Below are 18,554 nucleotides of genomic sequence, written 5' to 3'. Positions count from 1 at the left end.
AGAAAAAGAAAGCTATAGCCCATGTAAATAAAGACAAGGAATACTATCTAGAATATATAAAGAGCCCTATTCTATTAAGAAAAAGACACTCTAGTTGAAAAGTGGGCAAAATATACAATAATTCATAGAAGGAATGAGTGACCAATATTTGAATTCTCACAAGTAATTAACTCAATGAGACAATATCTCATAAGTAATTAAAACAAAAGCCATTTGACATTCATTGGCTTAGGTAATTTTATGTCCAATAATGCCAAGTGATACTGTGTGGGGAAACTAGAACTTATAAATTGCTCGTAGGAGAGTGATAACACTCCTTGTGTCAGGAGAATTGGTACAACCACTTTAGAGAGCAGCTCCCCTTCTAGGTATCCACTCCATGGAAACTTATTCACATGTGTGCAAGAATGCAGAATATTCACCGCAGCACTAATTTGTAATAATAGAAATAGTGGAAGCAAATTATCTCTCAAAATAGTAAGTCTAGTTTATTTATATAACTGTACGATGAAAATAATCTACATCTGCCAACATGGATAAATCTCAAAAACATTGGTGAGTTAAGTAAAAGTCAGTTGCAAAAAGGTACGTACAATATAACATTCATGTAAAATGATAACATACAAAACGATTCTTAACAGTCTAGGGATAAACAGTAAGAATACAGAAATATTAAAAGTATAAAAACACCAAACTTCAAATTGCCCAATAGTGCAATCACTTTCTATAGTGATGGAAATGTTCTATATCTGCACTGACCCTACTATGGTAACGACTAACTAAGGAACTATCCTGAAAGTCCAAACATAATAATTTGCTAATGGGTCACTGAACAGTATACACCTAGATAGCTTGGTATTTAGAGCTAGTCACTTGCCTAGTCCCAGAACCTAAGCAACCATCAGTTCATTATCTCACATTTTACTTTCGCAGAAGATACATTTTGAGTAAAATTAAAAGTTTTAGGCAGTTTAAGAAATTGGGCTTATGTCCGGTTATTTTTATTTAAAAGAAAAAATAAACCAAATTGATTAGTGGTATGAGAAAAAAGCATCACATTTGAAGTATAGTTTTGAAGACATTTTCATGATCTAGGGTTCAGTCAAAGAATATTCCATGGCAATAGTTCAACCCTTTTGTAGACTATCTTACAGATTCTCTCTTGGAGAGATAGGAGGTGTAGTAGGATGAATTTAAACAGCATCCAAAAAACACTTCACTGTATTTGCTTCATACTTTTTTTTTAGAACTGCGTCTGGGATCCTTTTTCTGTTTGAAAATAGGAGAATTCAAGAAACACAAATCTGTAAAAGGGTCTCCTCTTCTCAGTTTCCTAGAAGGATAAAAAGAACTCTTAGGAATAATTATAAGCATCCCAGCACCATCTTACCCTTCAATATAGTTCTTGTGACATATGCCAGTGTTAATATTCCCACTTCAGTTTTTAATCAAAATTTGATATTTCTTTTTTTTTTTTTTTAAATTTTTTTTTTCAACGTTTATTTATTTTTCGGACAGAGAGAGACAGAGCATGAACGGGGGAGGGGCAGAGAGAGAGGGAGACACAGAATCGGAAACAGGCTCCAGGCTCTGAGCCATCAGCCCAGAGCCTGACGCGGGGCTCGAACTCACGGACCGCGAGATCGTGACCTGGCTGAAGTCGGACGCTTAACCGGCTGCGCCACCCAGGCGCCCCCAAAATTTGATATTTCAAATACGACTCACTCTTGAACAAAGCTCCAAACCTTACTCCCCTCACCCCCGACATTTATCATTAAAAGTGGGTTCCCACAAATACTTACGAAATGAGTGTGGGTTCCTTATAGTTCATACTGACTGTGCACCTACGCTTTGGCAGAGACACTGCTGGGCTTTCTTTATTCTTTTTTGGAGAAAGAGAAAGTTTTCTGACTTTCAATGCAGGATACAAGGGAGCATTGGTGATATCCTTCAGGCTAAAATGAGGTGAGCGGTGAGTTTTAGGTAGTGCACCTACGAAGACAACTTTTACTGAATATGGTTCCAAATTAAAAAAAAAACAAAGCAGGAACTAAAATCATATGCAATTACAGATCCTAAACATATACAAATCCAGCATTGTATTATATAGATTTTTTTAACCCATTCATCATTTTTCCATCCCAGATAACACTGAAATATCAATTACTATAGATGTGAAGAGCTAATACAACAGGTTACTAAGACTTAAAATTCTTTTTTTTTTTTCCTAAGACTTCAATTCCTTAAAAAAATTAAAATTCTTCTAGGATAGCTTGGGCATAATGAATTACCTTAAATCACAGAATTTCATTTTAGTTCCATCTTGCTTTGTAGAATCATCAAGGCCTCCATCTTTTTCATAACCATAATTTATCAAGTGGCTTCCTATAGTCTTAAAAAAGCTACGTAAACTCACTTTATTAAATAAATGAGAATTCTACATCATAGTCTCTGTGTAAACCAGCAGGAAGGGGATTCCCTCTGGTAAAGCTAGTATGTTAAAAAGTTACCAATGTTTTTCCTATCATAAACATTCAAGTTATTCTACTTTGGAGCTAGATCTATATTGGGTGTCAGGTACCCAGTACACAAAGAACACGGCAAGACAATTCTTCAAACAGCTCTAAAAAGCAAGTTGTTTTTCCAATACAAATGAAATTATAACTGTAAAATGACTATTTTTAGCAACCATGCTCTCCAGAGTTATCTAGGTTTCAAATACTGTCTTTTTTGTCTCCACTTACACATATTGCACTATACTAATTATTCCAACTTTTAGTTTGGAAAATATGGTTAAGCAACGTCTACTCACTTGCTATATTCTGGAATATTGCTTCTCAAAATTAATGTATCTACAAATCCCCCAGGGAACTTGTGAAAAAGATGCAGATTCTGATTCAAGGGTATGGCCTGAGATTCTGAATTTTTAAGAAGTTTCAAGGTAATGGTGATGCTGATGATCTGGGGATAAAATTCTGAGTAATACTATCTTAGAGTGTAATTTTTTTCTTTTAAAAACTTATTATGTAAAATTTCAAGTATACACAAATATGGAGACAACAATATAATGAACCCCCAGTTACCCAGCTTCAGTAATTATCAACATTTTGCCAACCTTGATTTACATTAACATTACTATAGCATATTTAAAAAAACAAAACATGGTTGCATTCTACCACTGCCTAACTTTGGGAAGTCATTTAAATTTTTTAGGCTTTCAGTTTTCTTATAAACAATATAAGGATGTTGATACCTACACTTTATTTATTTATTATTTTGTTTTACACCTGCACTTTATAAAGTTATCCTGAGGATCAGATGTTTTGGGAATGCTACAACCTGACCACATATATTAGTTTTACCACAATAACAATTTCCCAGATGAGAATCTTTGTGGGCAGATGCAGGCTGTTATCATCAACTTTTGAACCATGCTACTTTTGATCTATAAAAGCAAGATTTTCTAAGCCACAGTTTTTAGATGTCTTACAAATGTCTTACAAAAAACTAAGCCCAATAACTGAGGGAAAAGTTTGGCTTAGTGTTTGGCCACCTTTCACTAACTAGAACGAATCAATTTAAAATCGTGGTTCCTGTCAAACTGAATATGAAGCAAAGCCATTAAAATGATAGGTCACCGGATTCAAATTTGATTTCATTTTCAAAGACCTGTGTCAGGTGAGTGTATAAAAGATATTTTAATTCAACCTAACTCCACCAAAAAGTTTTTCTTACTTTGGAAGTCTTCATTTACTGAAGTTAAAAATACTTTCTCCATAACAAGTAGTATTGTTCTTAAAGAAGATTTAAATTAGCTTAAAGTAGGTCATAGCCATACAATTGTGATTTCCACCCCCAACCCGCCATTGTTTAATCAGACTGTAACTACCCCCAAAGAGACAGATGGCAAGTCTCTAACCTCCCCCAGAGAAACAGATGGTAAGTATAGCCTATAAGCATCAGGAGTGATCATTTATTATAAACATTAAAAATGCAGGCGAACAAGTAGATCACTTACTGATGGGAGTTTTTATAAGCTTAGTGCCCTCTATCTCTTTTTCAGCCCTGTGTTTTAGCGCTCTTTTAGGTCTCGGCCTGCTGACTGGGCTCCCAGCTGGTTCACTGGAGAGACCTTGACTGTACTTGCAAGTGGGCAAATAGAGGTCATCAGAGTCATCTCCTGAACCACTTGATTCACAGACGCTCACTTCAGGTTCATTGGTGTTTTCTCCTCTGTTTGAATCATTGTTAATTTTTTGTCGGAAAGGAGTGAGATGAATTCTCTCTTCCAAATTAAAATTGTAGGCATCACTGGAAGTGACAGATTCATCCAACTTTTCTTTGGAGACAGTTTTTTTATTTTCACTTTTGCTCGCTTTATACTTTGATACAGATTTTGATTTTTTCCTTCTGTTACCTTTTCTTTTCTCTTCTCCTTTTCTTCCTTGTGCACCTCTGCGCTTATTTTTAGTTTGTTCAGGTTTATACTCTAAGATGTCTTCTTTTGTTTTAGTGGATCTTTCTGGGTCAATCAACTTTGGTGATAAGTTAATTTGATCATTATTCCATTGACAAACATTTTGTTCCACGTTTTCAGGTAAGTGCATATTTACTACTGGGTCTACACATCTAATTCTTTCCAATTCAAAGGACTGCTCTGAGAAATGACTGATTTCAAAATCATCCAAGGTATTGAACTGACATAGATTATTAAAATGTTTCTTTAAACTGCGACGGACAGATACAGTTCTAGGTAAGACATTATCAGTAGATTTATCATCATCTGAATTCAAATCAAATCCCAGTCTGTCTTGAGAAATAGGTATTTGCTCTGAGAATTTAAAAGATAAATGAGAAAAAAATAGTTTAACTTTATGGAAATTTTAAATTCAGTAATCTTAGAACTCAAAATTTTAATTTTAAATTTTAATTTTAATAGCTTTGGAGGTCGGCTTTCAGTTAAATGCTTGCTCTTACCTTTTGGGCTACTTTTTGTGTGATACTTTACTTCTTTGAGTATATATAAAATGGGACCAACTGTACCTATATTCTAAGGTTGTTGTGAGGGTTAAGTGAGATAATGTAAAATGGCTAACACAGCTTGGCAAATAGTAGGGCTCAGTAAACTGCAGCCAGTTATAGCTGATAGCTGATAACAAAATAAATAGATATATTTTTAAACTGTTATATTCTGTGTAAAATAAACAGATTTGCTTTGAGCAGAAGAATGCCAGATGAGCATACTTAAAAAGTTAAAAAAAAAAATTAGAGAAATTTAATTATGTTACTTGTTCTCAAAGATCTCATCTTGCCCTTAGTATTTTTACATTTTCACTTGAATTACCTTCTATTTGGAATGATTCTCCTTGTCCTGGAAGGTGAGCTTCCTGAAGAGGAACTTGTCTAGCCAAAGAAAAACAGAAATTTATTTAAGAATTATGTAACAAGGGGCGCCTGGGTGGCGCAGTCGGTTAAGCGTCCGACTTCAGCCAGGTCACGATCTCGCGGTCCGTGAGTTCGAGCCCCGCGTCGGGCTCTGGGCTGATGGCTCAGAGCCTGGAGCCTGTTTCCGACTCTGTGTCTCCCTCTCTCTCTGCCCCTCCCCCGTTCATGCTCTGTCTCTCTCTGTCCCAAAAATAAATAAACGTTGAAAAAAAAATTTTAAAAAAAAAGAATTATGTAACAAAAAGAAATTTAAGATTTTCTTAAGTTTTTCTCTTAGTATCATTTCATAATTCTATTCTAAATCTGCTAAGTATCAAAGAAAACAAAAAACCTTTCTGCTGATTATATGGAGCCTCGTTTGTTATAAGTGACATTCAACTCCACTGGAGGAACTACCTTATCTATTTGGACACTTACTCCTGATGACATGCCATAACTCATAATTCCATTTACCTGGAGAAACAGCCAATCAAAACTGACTTATATATTACAGAAATGCAATTTGATTACTCAACTCTTTAGCAGCCTATTTCATCATTAGCTGACCTGTGATTTTTTTTTTTTCTTTTTTGTAGCATAGGTTTTTATGGTGCCTAACTACTGACCCCTCTGAAGTTAATACTATTTATTTTCTTTAAAAATCTTGTCCCCCTTGTGGCTCATGAAACAATTTTCTTTGTGCTTTAATACTATTACTGGCTGTTTCATTCTAATTATAATTTTATTCTTTATTTCCTATAGAGAATTTTCCCTCTAGACATCAAATTTTATTTTATTTTATTTTTTTATTTATTTATTTTTTTTTCAACGTTTATTTATTTTTTGGGACAGAGAGAGACAGAGCATGAATGGGGGAGGGGCAGAGAGAGAGACACAGAATCAGAAACAGGCTCCAGGCTCCGAGCCATCAGCCCAGAGCCTGACGCGGGGCTCGAACTCACGGACCGCAAGATCATGACCTGGCTGAAGTCGGACGCTTAACCGACTGCGCCACCCAGGCGCCCCTAGACATCAAATTTTAAATACAGGTTTAGGTAATAGAGTTATGGTAACTAATTAATAACAATTTCAGGAATCTTATAAAAATTCAATTACCCCATTTTACTTTTTGACCATTACATAAATATTTTGTCAGGTGTTACAGTTCAACAGCTTTTAAACTATTCATGATTAAAAATATGGGGGCAGAAACTGTCTTTGTGATTACTTTTGTGAAGAGAAGGGCGTAGACTTGAAAGGGATATGAGGAGATGGTTTATAGCAGTTCTTAATTGGGGATAATCATATCCCCTCAGCAGATACATGGCACTGTCTGGAGACATTTTTGGTTGTCTTAACTGGGGGAAGGAAGTGGCATTGGCATTTAGTGGTAGAGGCCAAGGATGCTGCTAAATATCCCAAAATGCTTAGGACAGCCCTCCACAACAAAGAATGATCTGGCCTAAAATGTCAATAATGCTGAAACTGAGAAAGCCCAGCTAGAGGGACAGCAGTGCTCTATATCATAATTGAGATTTTGGTTCCACAGGTGTATACATTAGTCAAACTCATTGAACTGTATAATTAAGATCTGCACACTTCACTGTATGTAATTATATCTCAATAATTCATAAACAAAGTGTACTTGATCCAAGAGAAGGGGAGGAGGGTATATGCGGTCTGACTGTATTTAGGAATGAATTGGATTAGCAAGACAGGGTGATAGCTGTGCTAAATGTGATGTTTTATTATATTTCATTTCTAAACCAAACTATTTGTAGCACTGGCAAAATACCGTCATTTGAATAAACAATCCTTCTTAGAATAAAAACATGATATCACAAAAATATAACTGAAGGAATTCAATTATATTTAAATAGCTAGCTTAATCCTAACATCAAAAAGGTAAATATAAGAAAGTTTTGGCTTAGCTACATGTAACAGAATATCAACATATCAAATTTTTTAAAATGCATTTTTAGTAGAGAAACATCAGACTCCAAACACAAGAATCAATACGATGCAAATTTTCTTTCATAAATGTGTCAGAGAATTAAATCTTTTTTGACATTAGTAATCTTAATAATGAATTTGATACCAACGGTAAATCCTTCACAAATAAATCCCCGGAGTTGTCACTACTGGTGGCCATTCCAGAGGGATATACTTCCTGGTTCTGTTAATATATGAAAACAAAGAAAACACTGTTACAACTGAAATATTCATAACAAAACATTCATTTATTCAACAATAAAAATGTACCCACAGTCTACTATGGTGCCAGGCCCTGTTCTAGGAACCAAGTCTCTAGCAGCTAAAAATATATATTTAAGTCCAACTCTCTTAAAGCTTACATTCTAGTGTAGGGAGAGAAAAATTTTAAATGAAAGGAAAGAGACACATAAATAATTTCAGATAGTGATAAAGTGCTATGAAGGAAATACTCAGAGTTGAAGTGACAGAGAGTGACTGAGGTTGGAGGTTCCCTTAGACCTTCATCTGAAACCTAAAGAATGCAAAGGAGCCAGCCACTGAAAAGAGGAGGGAAAGAAAAAGTGGTGGAAACAACAGATACAAAAGTCATGATGTAGGAAAAGCTTTGCTGTGTTTAGAAAAGAAAGGCCACTGTGGCTGGACATATATGAATTGTCTCATAGTGAGAACAGGAGGGGATGTGTACTCAGAGACCAGGTAACACGGCGCCTTGGGAGTCAGGAGTTTGGATTTTAGTCCAAGTGTGATACGAAGTTACTTAATCGTTAAGCAGGGAAGTGAAATGATTTAAGTTTTAAAAAGATCAGTCTGACCACTATGTGGAACATGGATTGAAAGGGGCCAAGAGAAGAAGGAGTTAGGAAGTCATTGTAGTAAATCTAGCAAGACGTGTATCAGCTAGGACTTGAGTCCTATAGCTACAGAGGTGAAGCCCAGCAGAAGCTGTTGAGAGAACAAAGATGCTGAGATTGAATCGGCGTGGAAGTGGGGACAGTGAGGGAGAGGGAAGCCTCTTTGGTTTGGACTTGAGCAAATGGTAGGTTGTTTTATGAGATGAATAAGACAGACAGACAAAGGCAGAAGTACACAGTATCTCTGGGAGAGGGAAAATAGAGTTGTACTTTGTACAAAATGTTTGAGATCCTTGGGGTGCCTGGGTGACTCAGTCGGTTAAGCATCCGACTTCACCTAAGGTCATGATCTTGCAGTTCATGAGTTTGAGCCCCGCGTTGGGCTCTGTGCTGACAGCTCGGAGCCTGGAGCTTGTTTCAGGTTCTGTGTCTCCCACTCTCTCTGCCCCTTTCCTGCTCATGTTCTGTCTCTCAAAAATAAATAAACGTTAAAAAAAATGTTTAAGATCCTTTATAAATATTTCAGTGGATAAATCAAGTAGTAGTCGTGTGTGTGTGTGTGTGTGTGTGTGTGTGTGTTGAGCTATAAATTTGGAAGTCCCCAGCAGAGAGTATTTAAAGCATGGGAAGGGGGTAAGATAAGATGGATCTAGGACAACTGACATTTGAAACTAAAGAAGAAGTGAGCAAATGAGACAGACATGTAACAGAAAGGCAGGACAACTACAAGAGTATGGTAGTAGGAAAGCTAGGAGATTATAAAGTATGTTACTACATAAAGGTCAAGAAGAAAGAGAGGTGGCCACTAAATTTGGTAAAATGGGAGTTGTGGGGACCTTGGCACAGTGACCATAGAATGATGGGGATAAAAGCCAGATAAGAGGGAGTTCAAATGGAAATAGAAGCTGAGGAAGTGAAAACATAAGTGCACTGTTTGTCTCTGCTAAAGTTCTGCTGTGAAGGGAAGCAGAGAAATGAGGAGGTAGAGGGATATGAAACCAGGAGAGGTTTCATTTATTTTCTTTTCCTCTTAAGGCAAAAGATGCTAAAGCACATCTGTATGACAGCTAGAATGAGTCAGTCAGGAGGCAGATCCGTGTTGAAAGAGTGCAAACTTTCAGGACCAAAGTGCTTGAGGGCAAGAGAAAAGGGGAATGTGATGCACAGGGAAAGGCTTGGCCTTTGATAGGAGCAGAGACACTTCTCCCACTGTGACAGGAGGGAAGACAGAGAACACACTGCAGATACGGGCAGATTTGTAGATTTGTATTAGAAAGGTAAGAGTTCTGGACGGATTCCTTCGAAGTCACTCTAATTCAGTTCAGTTGTTTCTTGAAATTGGATGCACATACAATATGCTGATGTTATGATAGATTAAAACTGTTCAAGAGAAACAAAACAACTAGAAATTTAATCCTGTTAAAAGTTTTAAATTTATTTTCAATATAGCTCATGTTCTAAATTTAAGTAGTGGTATTACTGAAGGTAAATAAAGGAGAATATTTAACTACAGAATAATATAATTTAGTAACAAGTTACTAAAAAGATCTATTATAAAATTTAGGAAACAAAAGGCTATTAGAAATTACTTTGTGATTAATCCTTATAAACCAAGTTAACTATTGGTAGGCAAAAAAAACCCCATTCTTCTTATTAAAGCATTTTAAGTTTCTCCATTACTGATTGACTTGATAAACATATAAGCACAAGTATAGAATGATGGTTGAGGAGTGACACATATAGCAAGTGTATGGCAGAAAACAAACTCTGATGTTTTAAATGCTAAGAACACTTTTGCCCAGCAACTAATGTTTTTGTTTTTGTTTTTTTTAAGTTTATTTATTTTCAGAGTAAGACAGAGAAGGAGAGAGGGAGAGGGAGGGAGGGAGGGAGAGAGAGAGAGAGAGAGAGAGAGAGAGAAAATCCCATGCTGGCTACCCACTGTCAGCACAGAGCCCGACATGGGGCTCGATCCCACAAACTGTGAGATCATGACCTGAGCTGAAACCAAGAGTCAGATGCTTGACTGACTGAGCCACTCAGGTGCCCCAGCTAATAATATGTTTTAATAAATACTCAGAAAGCATTGATAAATGTCCAAAGGCCTGCAATAACAGATTTTTTCCCCCATTGTTTTTGTGATTGTCTCATTGGGTATTCATTTCTCACTATTTTATATATGATTTCACCAAAAACTTTGGAAAGGGAATAGGAACATTCAAATGTCTTTGGAGGGATTTTTTTTTTTTTCTTACTAGTTGACTGAACAAGGAAAAGAAAAAAATTAGGAAAGATTATATTCTGAAGGGGAAAATCCCAAAAAAACAAAAAGTTTTAAATAATCTAACCCTCACATAAAGGAAAATTATATCAAATCTTTTATAGCCAATTCTCTGCTATACCGTATATGTATATATTGCATATATGTATGTGTATGTACATTCTGTATATCATACACAGAAAAAATATGGAATCACTTTCATCACTGACTCTTGCTGTCAGTGGAGAGGTGACTTTAATTCCCTTCCTGAGTCTTTACCCTCCCCCTAATCGCTATGGTCTGGCTTTCTTCTCTGGTTTCCTGGCCTAAGTGCCAACACAACTGTCTTCACTGGCACAGCAAACAGATGGCCGCCCAGGAAAAAAGTAAACTTGTTTCTGTCAACACCTGACATGCACCACTGCTTTCTCTCTCTCTGCCGCAAGTAGTTTTCCTGGTAAGAGGAAAGGAGAACCTGGCTCATCATTTCTCTCTTCTTGGGATCAATGTGCAGTGGGACACAAAGAATATCAAGCTTTCTCCACATCTGTTACATTTTGGCTGACCCTTCCATGTAACCTTGAATACAACAGAATAAGGGTAAAATATAAACAGCAAAATGTTTAGGATAGTTCTTGTTTGGGAATTAATGTATACCTTTCCTTATTTAACCAACTAGTGGGTAAAAAACTCTCCAAAAAACACTTAAATGCCCCCTCTCCCAAATTAAGGCAGTTTTTATAAGACCTCACTAGGTATAACACAACTACATAGAAAAGCTAAGATTTATAGCACTGATTAAAACTTTTGGACTAGTCCGCTTCAACTATCACTTTTAGACCTTTAGCTGAGTTGCCCTATATTTGACTCACTTAGCTGAACGGTTGAAAGGACCAGCAGTGCAAAAGGCTAAACTATTTCTTCTGTACCTTGTCTTGCTACCTGCTTTCAGAACCAAGTTATACAAGCACAAGCCTCAATCATGTATGTTTTGATCAATTCACTAATAACAGAGCTACCGGTCAGTAATGAATTTATATAACATAATTGATCTAAACTACCAATTCACTGATTTCACATTTTTTCCTAAGAAATTCAACGTTTGTGATGAAAATACCTGAGTAGTTTCTCCGGTTTGTTGTGAAGCCAGTTTTTCTTTCAATGCATGTAGCTGACATGTGAGGTAGTAACATTCTTTTCTCAGTTGTAAGATGATATCTTGGGCTTCTCTCACTTTGGATTTTTCATTTTCCAAAGCTAAAGCTAACATTCTGTTGTTGTCTTGGTAGTTTTTCAACAGTGTAGAAGTGTTGGCTGAAAGAGGATAAATTTTTTTTTTATTATGTATTAAATATAAACTTAAAAAGCGACGCAAAAGGACAACATGAAAATCTCTTACTGATTATTTGGCATGGTGCAGCTATAAAAGACTTTCGTTTGCCGATCTCTGCCAAATTTTTACTCCTTTTCTCTTTCATTCGTTTCTTTATGTCTTCAAGACTATCTTGAAAGGACTTTTTAAGGCACCTTTCCTTGGCCATCTTCTGCCTAGGAATTTAAAACAGTAAAGTATTTAATTTTTCTAAGAGATAATATCAAATATAAAACAAGATTGAAAACACAGGTTGTTCATAAAGAATGGATTAAATAGACTTAGTAACTGTAGAATCAGCTTAAAGAAGCTGGCTAACCTGGTAATAACTTAGATTTTGCAGCTTTTAAACCTCATTAACATTTTGGCATAATGTTATCCTCCTCAGGTACTTTACAGGGAAAATTAATAAATATGCATTTCAACCCAAAGACTCTGTAATATGCCACTTATTTATTCCTTAACAAATACCCACTGGGGGCTTGCTATATACCAGGCATTATGGGAAATACTTAATGTTATATTTTGATGTTATTATTATTTATGTTTCCTACAGACAATGTTTATGACCCGCATTTAGTGTTTACTAGACTTACAGCATTAGTTCAGAGGTAATCTTGTATGTGGGCTTTGTTTTCCAGTTCTTCTCTACATTATTAATTTATCACATTAGGTCACTGGATAGAATTAATCAAGAAACAGTTATTCTTCCACACTCTTTTAACCCAATGCTTAAGATTTGCACACACTCCCAAGACACTCGAGGTAATCCTCAGAGGTTGAAACTATGTAGCACTATATACAATCTTAATAGGTTATTATAACAATTATAGAACTAGAAAGAGCAGGAACTGAGGCAGAGCAACATGCCAGTTTTCTCAAAGTTATTTTTAAAACTCAGGTCTGTTAGCTCTTAGTAAATCATGAGAATAGCAAACAAGACATTAAATAACAGTTGTTCTACATACAGTTGAAAGTAGTAAAACAAGCAGTGACAGTGAAATATGCTACTGAATATATTAACACATAAATATATTTAAATCCTTCAATGCTGCAAATCAGATTTGCTTAAATATTCTGCTACTAAGCGTATCGAACTACTTTTCATGAGCATCTTTTACCCTAGATTGCACTTTGCAGATTACAAAATTGCAAGAAATAATTCCTGTTTCCTACAACCATACTTACAATTTTCACTACAAAAGATACCTTCATCTGCTCTAAGCTAGTCAAATAATTTTGCTGAACCTTACGTTTTCTTGAGTATTTTCTCCAGCCCATATTTATTTTCCTCTATGCACTGTCTGGGGGTGTTCAATGTAGAACTCATTTGTTATTTTCTCTTTGACAATGTAGATACAACACATACTGGGATGTTTCCAATAGAGCTAACACAACTCTTTTTTTTAAAGCACTAATGTTAAGTGGGTTGTATGAAAACAGCGTATCACAATGGGAGTTTTTAAAGTTCGAACAGGAGATGTTTGAAAAGTCACCCAGATTAAGGAACTGATCAAGTTAGTTTAACAACGTACCTAAAATATTTTCGTTATTACCTTTAATTAACTTAAAACCACAAAAGAAAACTGCCGTATAAGAAGTTTCCTATCTAGGCCAAAGTAGAGGGGGTGTGGTGGAGAGAACGAATGGAAACAGGTCACAGGGCGGGAAGGGTCAGTGTCTAGAGCATTCGGGTAAGGGGTCTGGATTCAGAAGAACCTGGAATATCTATCCGATCTCCGTCATAATGCTTCCATCATTCCTGCAGCCAGGTACGACACTGACCAGTGCCAGCTTCTCCAGGCAAACCGAAGAAGCAACACAGGACGTCAAGGGCATAGAGCTGCACAAAGAACAGCTGCCAGTTTGTGTGCCCTCACGTCAAGCCGGGCTTTAACTACTAATGCTTTTACAGATCACGGAATCTACAAAATTCTGCAAGGCAGGAGGTTCGTGTCCCCATTTACTTAACAAGAGGAAAATGGAGCCTCAGGAAGCCCAAGTCGAGTGGACGAACAGAGAAGGTGTCGGGGTCAGACCGACTCCACAGCCCGAGCTTTTGGCCACCGAACTTAGAACGACAGAGAGACCCCTGAGGGCAGACGAACAGGGACCACGACACCCCAGTTCCACACCTGGAAAGCCCGCGGCTTTCTCTTTCACGGAGGGGCTCGGGGAAAGTCGGGGGCGGGGGGGTGTTGCCGGAAGAGGGCCGGGAGATCTTCCTCCCACAGGTACGTCCAAAACAGTACCTTGGCCACCACTTCTGCCGCAGCTGTCGCCCTCCTTCTTACATTCCAAGGTTTCGCGAAGCTGTCCGGCCGGCGTAGCCTGTGCTTCGGCCCCTCCAGGTCTAGGCCCCGTCCCCAGTCGCCCGCCGGCTAACGCCACCACATTCGAAATTCGCCGCCGCGCTCACCCATTGGCTGACTGGCAGGAGGTCACGTGAGGCGACTGCGCTGCCAGGAGTCCCGCCTCACCGGGCTGTGTCACGTGACTCACACCGAGCATCCACATCCGGGTATCTACCGTGCCCCCTCCCGAGGGGGCGGAGTCATTAGGGAGCGCCTTGACCTGTCGGTACGTTTCTGCCCGGAGTCATTGGCTTTTCGGGTTGGATCGGCTGCGATATCTCTAAGGGTGGGTATTTTAGGGCGTTCAAAAGCTTCCTGTTTCTTTAGTCTTACAGTTTCCCGTCTTTGGGATTGCACTCGAGGGCTCCCTCTTGTGAGAAGAATTTCCTTGATTGTCTGCCCGCCGAAGCGGTCGGCCGGCTGCACAGAGGCATCTTGTAGGGAACATTAAAACCAAAATAGGAAACAAATTTTGGATGAACAGGATTAGGGAAGTTGCAGATATCTGAAATATTCAGCCCCAGGTTCTTTGTCTGGCTACCTCTGGCGCTTTAACCCTCGGGAAATGGCACTAGCACACGTAAAGCTACTGATCCAGAAGTCTGGGAAATTTTCTTTATTGATATTTTATTCTCCCTTAGCCTTTCCACGTCCCGTCAATCACTGAGTCCTGTCAATTCTACCTTTTAGGTATTTTTCACGTCCAAACCCCACTATTTTCCATACCCCAATCCAGCCAAATACCTAATCTTAACTGTGAACTTTACCAGTACCTACTCTGATCGCGGACTCCACTCCCTTATGTTATTCATAGAATGATGGTTTGACAAAGCAAATTGAATATGAAACTCTTAAATAGCTCCTCACTGCATTTAAGATAGAGTTCAAACTCCTAAAGGTATTTGGTCATTGAAGAACCCCATGGTTCTATGTTCCACCTCTTCTGAATTTTCTTTCATTTCCTTGTAATTCATCTTGCTGCTTTTGCCCATGCTGTTTTGTTGGTCAAGAACAGTCTTCTCTCTGAGACCAGTTAGTCTTACTCATGCTGCAGGTCATTGTAGAGGTGAATTCTTCCAGAAAGCCTTATCTGTTCCCAAAGCCCCCTTAATAGTCCTATTTCTACATTCTTAGTGCTATGCATGCACTTTTCCTTTGGTACCCCTTGTGGCATTGACTTGTCATTCATTGCCTATTTATTCAACTTGCATAAGGGTAGAACTATACATGCCTGCTTATAGTTGAATATTCAGCCTCTAATTAGCAATTTGCAGTTAGTAAATATTCATTGGGACAATAAAAGAATAAGTAAATGAAACCTAAGCAATTGTTTTCAATTTAGATATTCAACTCATCATAAATAATTTTATTTATTTATTTATTTATTTATTTATTTATTTATTTATTTATTTTGATAACATTTACCTCCTTCCCTACAACAACTTGGTCTCCAGGTGTTATGAACCACATCACCTCCACTAGTCCTTAGTTTTCTACTCTGGGCAGTGTGGCTTACAGGTACAGAAGCATCAAGAAGAAAGGTCAACCCAGACATGTTTTGCCTGCTTTGGTGGTAGGTGGCTGCACTGCAACTTGGGGCCAGGGGCCTGCCTCTTGCGCCAACCTCCACGGTGCCATTAATCACTCTGCTCTGCGGATGTGGGTTGGCGGCGTCAGTCTTGGCTGTTGGCTCCGGCAGTGGCCACGGCCCTGGCAGCTGGGGCAAGGACCTGGCCACATCAGCACTGGTACAGGCGTCGAGCAGGTGCTACTCCGCACGCACACTGCCACAGGTCTGCCCTAGTGGTCCCGTGTTGTCCTAACCACCGAGGTCCTGCTGGGCGTGGTCTAGACCCCCTCTCCCCCGCCCCTACTACCGCACCGTAACTAGCACTACGTCCTGGCCAAGGTGGAAAATTTGCAGCCAGAAATAAAAAGCATTGCAAGGCATCTCAACCAAGAAGGTGCAGTTAGTGCAGATCAGTTGAGGTGGTACAAAAGAGTTGCCAGGCCAACTTACCTAAAGAATACGGGGGGCTTGTTTCAAGAGCTATATGTTCGGGGTAACTGCCACCCTCTCAAAGCCTCTGGGTTGGTCTGGATTCGGTTTCCAATGTGGATCTTCATGTCTGTTGCTCTTTGGAATTTTAGCACAGGGGCAACACATTCAGATGTAGGTTTTTCTATTCAGGAACAGTTACCTGCTAGTGGGGTCCTGTGGTTTCCTGACCTCACTGCACTGGATTCCTCTTGGATTCTGCTTATCTCTGTTGGTGTCACCAATTTATTAATAGTGGAGATTTTTGCTCTGCAAAAAATTGGAATGACTCATTTTCAGATGTATATTACGTGCTTTGTTTGTGTGGTATCAGTGTTGATGATTCCGATTGCCGCAACAGTACCTTCATCAATTGTCCTCTACTGCTTATGTTCCAGATTCATGGGCCTTTCACAGAATTTGTTGTTGCATTCTCCTAGGTTTTTGCCAACTTTGCCAAATACCGTTGACCAAGTCAGATTCAGACATGCCTTGTAAGGACCTCTTTGCCACCTTTTATGCTAAGTTTATTTCAAGAGAATGACATGCTTTCCAGGAATTTTGGAACAATTCCAAGTGTCACTATCTAATATATTTAGGTTTAGAAATTCAGATGTGATTTAATTTGTCTTTATTTAAAATCATGAATTGTGGGGGCGCCTGGGTGGCTCAGTCGGTTAAGCGTCTGACTTTGGCTCCGGTCACAATCTCGCGGTCCCTGAGTTCGAGCCCCGCGTCAGGCTCTGGGCTGAAGGCTCAGAGCCTGGAGCCTGTTTCAGATTCTGTGTCTCCCTCTCTCTCTGACCCTCCCCGTTCATGCTCTGTCTCTCTCTGTCTCAAAAATAAATAATCGTTAAAAAACAAAAAATAAAAATAAAAAAAATAAAATCATGAATTGTGTGAAGTACTGTGGGTTAAATTATAATCCAAATATATTTGACAAATCTTTTAAGTGCTAGAAATGTATGTTTAATTGCATCCTAAAAATACAAAAGTGAATCAAAGTGTCTAGTTCTGTTTATAAAATTATAATTTCCTGGAGGTGCCAGAACTTTGGAAAACAGGGTTAGATGCTGAATGATGCCAGATTATACTGACCAATCTCATACTTTGAAGTTTTATCAAGTAAGAGAATCCAGTGAGGTGATTCTTAAAATTTTTGAGGTGTGGGGGATCATAGACCCATTTGTGCATCTATTAAAGCTCTAGTTTTCTTTTCAGAAAAATCCTAGGACTCACAACATGGGGGCCTTTTCTGATGACTCCCTTCATCCACCCTACGGCTTTCTGGTAATTCCTGGTTGAGAATTGTTATTCTAATGAACACATATTCTAATGGATTATGAGTTAATTTGTGACTTGAGATAAGAATGGACTAGGGGCGCCTGGGTGGCTCAGTCGCAAGCGTCCGACTTTGGCTCAGGTCACGATCTCGAGGTCTGTGAGTTCGAGCCCCGAGTCGGGCTCTGGGCTGATGACTCGGAGCCTGGAGCCTGCTTCCCATTCTGTGTCTCCCTCTCTCTCTGCCCCGCCCCCGTTCATGCTCTGTCTCTGTCTCAAAAATAAATAAACGTTAAAAAAAAAATTAAAAAAAAGAATGGACTGGAGATACATGCAGTAGAGTAGTCCATGGAAGAAAGTACCTAATATGGTAGGGGATGTTGCCTTTCAACCCTCCTCTGAAAGAATACAAAATGGGTACATTCTAGGCTGAAGAAGTCTAGAATAGAATACAGCACTAAGTACTGCTACAGCCCAAAGTGGAAAATCTTAAGCATTGTTTGTTTAGTCAAAGGAAGAAAACTGGAAGGGCAACTGCCTCTTACAGAGGTGATTTTATAAGCTTCTTTACTTGGAAGGATTAAGTACCCAAAGGGTTTAAACTATGGTAGATGTTTAATATAGGAAACAATAACAGGTAATATAAGTTGTGGATCCAGTTGTTTGCTTGTTTGAATTGAAAAGATGATAAAACTAATTGCGGTTGGGATATTTCTGAATACGTTTGACAGTCATTGGAGAAGATTAAAGAGAAGAAGAAAAAAGGGTTAGAGATTTTTAAAAAATTTTTATTGCTTGAGGCCAGAGGGTATGAATTGGAAAGTGAGAGCAGGGCTGCTTCATGAACACGCGACCTGTGCTCAGAAAGGCCTTGCACTCGGTTTAATGCTCTGCTTTTGCCATCTTGAAGTGCTTAATAATTTATTTTTGCACTTGTGACTTGTAAGTGAAGTCTGATGAGACAATGGAACAGGCACGT

General features: G+C 38.4%; 1 protein-coding gene and 1 pseudogene across 2 annotated transcripts; one reads left to right on the top strand and one right to left on the bottom strand.

Moving 5' to 3' along the window:
* Positions 1–258: 258 nt before the first annotated feature.
* On the bottom strand, positions 259–14,288 carry SGO1 (shugoshin 1). Of its 2 annotated transcripts, XM_047100052.1 has the most exons (8): positions 14,155–14,288; positions 11,930–12,078; positions 11,648–11,844; positions 7,527–7,600; positions 5,345–5,403; positions 4,019–4,831; positions 1,803–1,992; positions 259–1,333 (listed from the first exon to the last, which is right to left on the bottom strand). In XM_047100052.1, the coding sequence occupies exons 2-8, from the start codon at positions 12,069–12,071 to the stop codon at positions 1,231–1,233; spliced, it is 1,578 nt and encodes a 525-aa protein (XP_046956008.1). In that variant the 5' UTR covers positions 12,072–12,078; positions 14,155–14,288; the 3' UTR covers positions 259–1,230. The 2 variants fall into 2 exon arrangements, with proteins under 2 accessions (XP_046956008.1, XP_046956009.1); XM_047100053.1 differs by lacking the exon at positions 14,155–14,288 and having other exon boundaries at positions 11,930–12,246.
* Positions 14,289–15,301: 1,013 nt separating this feature from the next.
* On the top strand, positions 15,302–16,846 carry LOC124527119 (cytochrome c oxidase assembly protein COX18, mitochondrial-like; annotated as a pseudogene).
* The last annotated feature ends 1,708 nt before the right edge of the window (positions 16,847–18,554 follow it).

The sequence above is a fragment of the Lynx rufus genome, unplaced genomic scaffold, assembly GCF_022079265.1.
Source record: "Lynx rufus isolate CCGP_SWC_20201006 ecotype Redwood Valley unplaced genomic scaffold, mLynRuf1.p SCAF_5, whole genome shotgun sequence".
In the NCBI taxonomy this organism is placed as follows: Eukaryota; Metazoa; Chordata; class Mammalia; order Carnivora; family Felidae; genus Lynx; species Lynx rufus.
The sequence above is the reverse complement of the archived record's forward strand: the minus strand, read 5'-3'. Positions and strand labels throughout refer to the sequence as shown.